General features: G+C 37.4%; 1 protein-coding gene across 1 annotated transcript; it reads right to left on the bottom strand.

Moving 5' to 3' along the window:
• Nucleotides 1-5,876: 5,876 nt before the first annotated feature.
• On the bottom strand, nt 5,877-7,433 carry LOC142467676 (uncharacterized). Its single transcript, XM_075573606.1, has 2 exons — nt 7,307-7,433; nt 5,877-6,943 (listed from the first exon to the last, which is right to left on the bottom strand). Exons 1-2 carry the CDS (start codon nt 7,401-7,403, stop codon nt 5,946-5,948), a joined length of 1,095 nt encoding a protein of 364 aa, XP_075429721.1. The 5' UTR covers nt 7,404-7,433; the 3' UTR covers nt 5,877-5,945.
• Nucleotides 7,434-8,346: the final 913 nt, after the last annotated feature.

The following is an 8,346-nucleotide window of genomic DNA, read 5'->3' as shown; positions in this document are numbered from 1 at the left end:
ACTCAATAGACGCGCTAGGAATTATATTCATTTTCCTACAGAGGCAACAGAGTGGCTGGAAGTCAGGACTGGCTTTTATAATATAGCAGGGATACCATCTGTGCTGGGTGCAATCGATTGCACACATGTTGCTTTGATTGCACCTAGTCAGAGTGAGCATGTGTACCGCAATCGGAAGCACTACCATTCACTCAATGTACAGGTGGTATGTGATGCCACGATGAGGATAATGCATGTGGTACCCAAGTTCCCTGGTTCCAGTCACGATTCCTCTATCCTGAGGAACTCTTCAGTCTTCCATGCGTTCGAAGAGGGACATTTTGAACCTGGTTGGCTGCTGGGTGAGTACATATTTACATGTTCTAACACAAAACACATGTTGATTTAGGAATGTTGGCATTGTACAATTTGATCACTAATGTCAGCTTATGTGTGCTCCATTCATTATAGGTGACTCAGGATACGGAATTAGGCCGTGGCTCTTGACTCCGGTGCTAAACCCTCAAACTGAAGCAGAGGACAGGTACAATGCAGCCCATATATCTACAAGATCTGTTATAGAGAGGACATTTGGCCTACTCAAGACCAGGTTTAGGTGTCTGGACAGAACTGGTGGGGCTCTTCTATACAAGCCTCAAAAAGTGTCTGATATTATCCTTGCCTGTTGCATTTTGCACAATGTTGCACTCAGGCACAATGTACAGTCAGACCTAGCTGAGGCTTTGGTAGACGAGCATCCCACCCATGTAGCTGCTGAAAATGAACAAACAGCCAGTGGTGGCCAGACACGACAGAATCTCATCAATTCATTTTTTTCTTGTAAGTACAAACTCATATGTTCCTAGTACTACTTTTATAGTTTAATTATGTTATATTAACAATAATGTTTCTTTATATAACCTTCTGTTAGGACACAGATGAATATGGGTTGCACACCTTTCTTTTCTCTGCTGTGTGCACAAAGGGATGTGGCACCGGTATGTTATTGTTGCACAGGTTATATAATCCCTCTTCAATTGTACTTTAGTTGTGTGTATGTGAATACAACTTGGGTAACAAAGCAATAATATTTTAGCATTGTGTTATTCCTTATGCTAAGACAAAACACATATTATGCCCATAATCATTCATGCTTCTAGTATGCTTACATACAATGTTATTGGTGCAGTGTAACATGTACATCCATATGATGTGTACACCAGGCTGATTTACATTTTGAATGTCATGAAATATACATGGTGTTGTACATTTAACACCAAATACACACTTTGCTGTGTTGTTTACGGTACTGAAGATGGCATGTCAATGTTTGCAATTTATATATTGTTCCTTTGCATTATAGGTATATCTCCAGTATGACTGATCATGGTATGTATATTTGCTGACATCTCTCATAAGATGTGGCTACCTCAATCTTCCTATAATTATTGGAACTAAAAACCCAACATATTGGTTTAAACACAAATGTTACATATATGTACTTTCTGTATCATGTATATGCATTTAGCTACTCTTGAGCTTTCATGTGCATTGTATTACAAAATGATTACTCACATTTCATCACATTTTATGTATGTTTCCTTATAATTTCCATTAATGTAATATAGAGGTGGTTGGAGAAAAGGGGATAACTGTACTTATTTGTTTACTTACGGGAGCACATTCATCACTAGCATAGACACACTTTTTAAGACAACTGTTTGTGTCTCTATCAATTGGTGTAGGATCCATGTATAACACCGACAAATGATAACACCAGCTTTATTATGGTAGCTTATATCATCATATTGACTATACTATGTATTTCTAAACGATTAATAAACACAGTAAACTATAGTTAGTTAGGTTAATGAAATATACACAGAAACGTACTTCATAACATGATGGTGATGTCATATTCAGAACATCATGCATTGGAGGGGACCATAACATCTGGCCAGTAACATTATTTGCTACAGTCCCAAACCATTTTATCTACATACCCATGTAACAAGAGATTTTAAAAATAAATGGCTACTTGGTTGTAAGTGTCCTTTACATTGGGAGAAGGAGTGGCTCACTGAGTAAAGACACACACTGGCACTGATAGTTTGAAGCAGGGGAGTCTGGTTCAATTCCCGGTGTGGGCTCCTTGTGACCTTGGCCAAGTCACTTTATCTCCCTGTGCCTCATGCGGCAAAAAAACATTTGTACGTTCCACGGGCCAGGGACCTCAGGCTGAAACATGTGTCTGTAAATCGCTGCGTACAACTAGCAGCCCTATACATGAACATGCTCATATTATTATTATTATTGTTACATAGTTTCGACAGTCATACGTTCCATTACATATTAGAATACACAAATGTGTTAGCAGAGTGGGAATGGTTGTTATATATAAAACACACCATGTCATAAAATGTTAGTAGTCATTAAAGAACACTCAATAAAAATTCATGAGGCACTCTTTTGCAACATCATTATGTTAATTAAGTGCTTATGCAATATAGGCATAAGGGTATCACATTTTTAATTGTTTGTTAATAAGCGCTGCAAGCAATATAAAATTAGTTCCATATGTAGTATAGTAGTCGGTGGCTCCTCCTCACAATCATCTCATATAAAGGTAGACTCTTCTGAAATCATACATTGATCCGATTGTATCTTCCCCGACATCTCTGAAATACAGCAAACACATGATGGTCAAAGATGGCACCTTACTAGATATGCATCCGTGACAACGCGTTACGCAGCTCTATATGATTGTGTAGATACACACGTCAGTCACTTATATGTTAGAAGTAAAACTGTTCATCAGTATGTAATGTTTCTTTAAATTTGTAGCAGGCATAACTATGTATAAGAAGTGAACGTTGCCTGTATACTGAAAGATGTGCGCGCACATCTTTGTGTGCGCACGCACTTCACGCTTGGCTCCACTAACTGTTAGCGCATGCGCAAAACAAAGCGTACGTTGTGCGTTCAATACATGTTGAAAATACCAGTAAACATAACATCTTTATTTCAAATACAATGAAGACGAAACTACATTCGTTCTAAACGAGTACATCTGTATTCTTTTTAAACAGACGTGTTTGAACAGAAAGCACGGCCGATAACACAATGCGCAAATGCAATACGTGTGACGTCATGTTAAGCCAGCGTGAAACGCACGCTAACACTCCTCCCACTCAATTAACATTCGGCTAACGCCCAGGGTACGCCTACAAACACTGAGCCGCACGCATCACACACTGCAGTTACCGTTACTATAACAAAACATGACAGCCAATAGGCTTTGAGGCGCGCACGTCGCTTGGGGGCGGGACTTACATCACTAATCCTTTTTAAGGACGCCTTGGCCCATGACAAGGGTCCCACGTCATACGTGGTGGACCCGGTTTTCAATGTTGTAGATGTTGCATGATAACAAAACAGGTATGTGTTAGAGTAATGGTAAAATGTTGCTAATATGTTTAAAGGGATAGGAAAGTACGTATATTTATTCCGTCAGCAATGTGTACTACTCTTTCAGGTCCTACTATATTGTATTAGGAAACAATTTGTTTGTGATCGCTACATGTTATGCAGTCTGCAATGTTACGCTGTATCCACGCATTGAAAGTGAAAATGGTGGTTACAAAAAAAAAAAAAATTTAAACGCAGAGTCAACGCATAACGATTGTTATATTTACCATTCTTCTAGAATTAACTCTTCGCCTGGCTGCAACTGGTCGCTCCAGAAATGCAAGCCATTTTCATCCACGCTTAACCCAACCGCTGAATCCAGTATGGCACATATCTCCTCCAGGATGCGCTCATAGGAATCGCCACTGCTTTCTTCAAATAATTGGTCGGGAGGTAGGTTCATTTCTTCCGGTTCCCATTCCAATGCAATTTCAGCTGAAAGGCTTGGTACATAATCATAGTACTTTTGTTCTTGTACAATGTGGGTTTCAGGAATGGAGGCTGCAGATATTGCAGCACGTATCGATTCAAACGGATCAGTAGTAGCGGATACATTGCTATTGCCATTAGGAATAAATATGCCTTTCACGACAATATAAGTGCCGTCTTTCAGGATAAATTGTTTTTCCGGGGCAATCTTCCAGAAACCATAGGTGTGTTGTAGCTTATCCTGGTCACGTTCAAAAAAGTCATTACTTGATAAAGTGAATCTTATTGAGGAATTAAAATTCCGTGCATGCTTACGGTCTTGGTAATAAGGATATTTTGCTCGAATGAAATCATCGATTTGGCGTGTGCTTGCTTTCTGTCCGCGACTGTTCAAGATGGCTTCACAGATCATGTACTTATACCCTAAAAGGGGATTAATATTGTTAACGAATTCATCAGCCATGTCTGAGTAGCACAAAAGCTGTGTGCAGGTCTGTGTTATTTGCTCATCAAAATGAATGTGCTGAATGGCTAACAAACTCCTGTTTTTCCTTGTCAAGGTCAACAAAAGTAACTACTTTGACTCCTTATTTCAAACGCCAATTGGATTTGTTTGTCTAATTGGGTTAACAGTTGTGGTTCGTGATATGGGACTGTGGGAGAAACATTTCTCCTTCTTTTATCTCGTTTGTGAAAAACATCCCTAGACTATGAATGCGTTCACATAGTGTTTTTTTGAAAACTAACAAAGACCAGTGTGTGAAAATATTTCTTAGCCAGGCATATCAGTAAAAACACACCTGCAAAAAGAAATGTTTTTTCCCCGCTTACATTTCTGTGTGTATGTGAAAGTCTGGTTAACTCCCTGTCTGCATGAGTTTAAATACGTGTGTATATATATATATATATATATATATATATATATATATATATATAAATATATCTCTTATAAAAATATATATATATTTATATATAATATTTTATTTTTTTTTATATTGCAGGAGTACACACAACATTGATGGCATTAAGTATACCTTGTATGAAACCTATTTAAATGGTGAGAAACATGATTGAATGAAGTAATAAACATTTGTTTAAGCACAATACTGTTAGAGTCTCATACTTAGGATATTTCTCAAACATTAGGCCTGTATTATTAAAATAGTGTTTTCACAAGGAAGCATGAAGTGTATTAGTTTGTGTATACCAGTTTATATAGTACTATATATATATATAATATATATATATATATATATATATATATATATATATATATATATATATATATATAACATATATATATATATATACACATATATATACACACATATATACACACATATATACACATATATATACACATATATACATATATATATACACATATATACATATATATATATACACATATATACATATATATATACACATATATACATATATATATACACATATATACATATATATATACACATATATACATATATATATACACATATATACATATATATATACACATATACATATATATATATACACACTCACACACTCACACTCACTCAGTGTGTGTGTGTGTGTGTGTGTGTGTGTATATATATTATGATACATTCTGAGATGTTATAGAAACGAACACACAACTGATTAAAGGACAAAATTACAATGGCCAAGCAAGGCAAAGGTAAGTAATAATTTACACATAATCCTGCTGTACACGTACAAGAAAGATGTTTGCACTTACTTAGGTGTTTTAATAATTGCATGTGACTAATATGCATATGCAATTCTTACATCAATTAACACACCCAAATGCAATGTTTTGCTGCAAAGTCAATGGCAGCTTCTCTAAACTTAGCAACTGGCTCCTGGTGGACCATTACTGAACAGACGATTACAACATAAATATTTATAACACAATTAATTATGAGTGTTAACATTTCCAAAACTTCACGTGTACAAGAACATAGTTGAAAGTTTGGAAACAACACAGTCTTCAGCATACATACAATAGTAATTAGATAATCTGAAGTCAACAAAACAAGGCCAAAGACATATTTTCTGAATTATAACATTTATTTTTTTTGTTCCTTTTGCGAGCGAGTAACAGGCCTGCTTGTTGTCTCTTGAATTTTCCTTTTTCTTTTGCCACCAACTTTAGGCACAACAGAGCCACTTTGAGTGGCCTCTGGCACTTCACGGGCAGGGCTTGTGGCCAGTGACTGTTCACCTACGGGGCTTGTGGCCAGTGACTCACCTACAGGGCTTGTGGCCAGTGACTCACCTACAGGGCTTTTGGGCAGTGATTCACCTACAGGGCTTTTGGGCAGCGATTCACCTACAGGGCTTTTGGGCAGCGATTCACCTACAGGGCTTTTGGGCAGCGATTCACCTACAGGGCTTTTGGGTAGTGACTGTTCACGGACAGGGCTTGTGCCCAGTGACACATGTGAGCAAGTTGGTAGACACTGCACAAGTGATGGTTGGTCTGTTTCATGTGTGTCTTGTTTTGTTTTTGTCGCCTCCTTTGTAGGTGTCTGCTGCTGAATTTGTACAGATGGCAGCGGTAGGATGTCATCAGGAACCTGCACAGCAATGTCTGCTACTTGACCGGTAACATTTGGGCCTGGTGAATGAATATCAGATGAATGTGGTGAAAACTGACCTGCATGAACAGATCCTGGCTGGGAGGTGTTGAATTGTGGTACATTAGTCATTCTCCAGTAATTAGCTTGTGTTTGCTGAACAACTAATGCTTCGAATGAGGTGTTGATTTTTTGCAACTGTTTAGGCACTTCAATGAAGACTCTGTGGAGATGTGCCAATTGTGATACTGTTTCTTCCTGCAGTCCAATCATCCTTTCCAGCACTGTCATCATGTCTGAATGGCGACGATTTTCTGCGTCCACTATTTTTCCCTCTGAAGCTACAATTGCATCGTATGTGGAAGTTGATGGACGATTTGGCGGTACAACAGTTTCTATTGGCACCTCTTCATGGTCACATGATTGTATTTCAGTCTCTTCTGTGGCGTCATCCTCATCATACTCATCATCCTCATCACCATGATGTTCTAAAAAGAAATGTACACATTATTAAATGGCATGTTAATGTATGCTGTGTTACTATGTAATTGTACTGTGTCCTAAGTAACACCTAACATGTTAGCATACGTTTTATAACCTCATTAAAAACTACCTTGACTTACGAATAATGTTTGGACTCAGTATGAAATATGAATGAATGAAAAGTTGCTCTAAACTCAGAAGTCCTACATGATAATTAACATCACTAACACAATACATGTTGCCTTACACTTAATTTTCACTGACACTAAGTAATCCTATTTAAAGAAGATGTGCAAAACAAATAATGCACATGACAACATAACATATAGAAGAGCACATATTATATGGCCAGCAAATGATACACTCACCTTCTAGTAGTGTTGAGCTGGCTGACCCAGGTGAAGACACTTGTTCCATCTCAGGTGACACATGTCCTCCAGGGGCAACTATATATAACAATAACATAAGTTTTACATTTACATGTGTAAATATTGAACAAACACTTATTGTATGTTCTGTATTTATGATTAACTAACAACATCAGTTCCTTAACCGAAAATGTGTGTGAAAGTGAACATAAATAGTTGTAATAACACTGTACATCCCTGTGTACTTAGAATTTTTGAGTTCCCTAACATACAACATACTATGTTTCTGCAGTAATGCGTGAGGATAAATAGATTAAATGAGTACATAAAAATCATATGTTGTGTAGTGATATCAGTATCATAATGTACATAACTATCATGAGATGACCATTCACAATGGTTATCATGAAGGTGGTCATATTGCAAAAAGTGTTGTTTTTGGTAGAGGATATGTGTGGTACATTAATCGAAGATGTGGCACACCTGAATGTGGCTGTGACTCAACAAGACAACACATGCAGTGTGTGATAATGTGTCTTTCATAGTAGTTCAACTATAGATATGAGTGAACTAATGTGTGACGTACGCTTTGATAAGTAATGAGTTGTTGGGGCATTTAGTAGCTAAAGTTAAGCTTTCAAATGAGTGTGATTAACTTCAGTTGTGCTAGTCAGGTTGTAATAACGGTATTCCCTTCCCCAAAAAGCCTAATCAGCCACACCTTTCAATGACTTGAAACAGGTGAAAATGGTGTGAACTAAGTTGACCGTGAAATGAGGCTGTAATTAGTGTGTGTGCTGAACCCCACCCCCTCTGTTGAAGTGTATGCTGTGATGAGATATTAATTGCAGCTGCTTTAACACAATGGTAGATGAGCTAAGTAGTCATCTGCAGTGTTTAAGTTATGAAAACAATGACATACCATATTCTACGTGTGCCTCATTATGCTGTCTGTATATGACATTAAGCAAAAATGGACCTTTTCATAAGCAACTATAGATGTGTTAGTGCCAGTGATGTTTGTAGGCCGTTGCATGCAA

This window comes from Ascaphus truei, chromosome 16 (assembly GCF_040206685.1).
Source record: "Ascaphus truei isolate aAscTru1 chromosome 16, aAscTru1.hap1, whole genome shotgun sequence".
Taxonomy (NCBI): domain Eukaryota; kingdom Metazoa; phylum Chordata; class Amphibia; order Anura; family Ascaphidae; genus Ascaphus; species Ascaphus truei.
The sequence above is the reverse complement of the archived record's forward strand: the minus strand, read 5'-3'. Positions and strand labels throughout refer to the sequence as shown.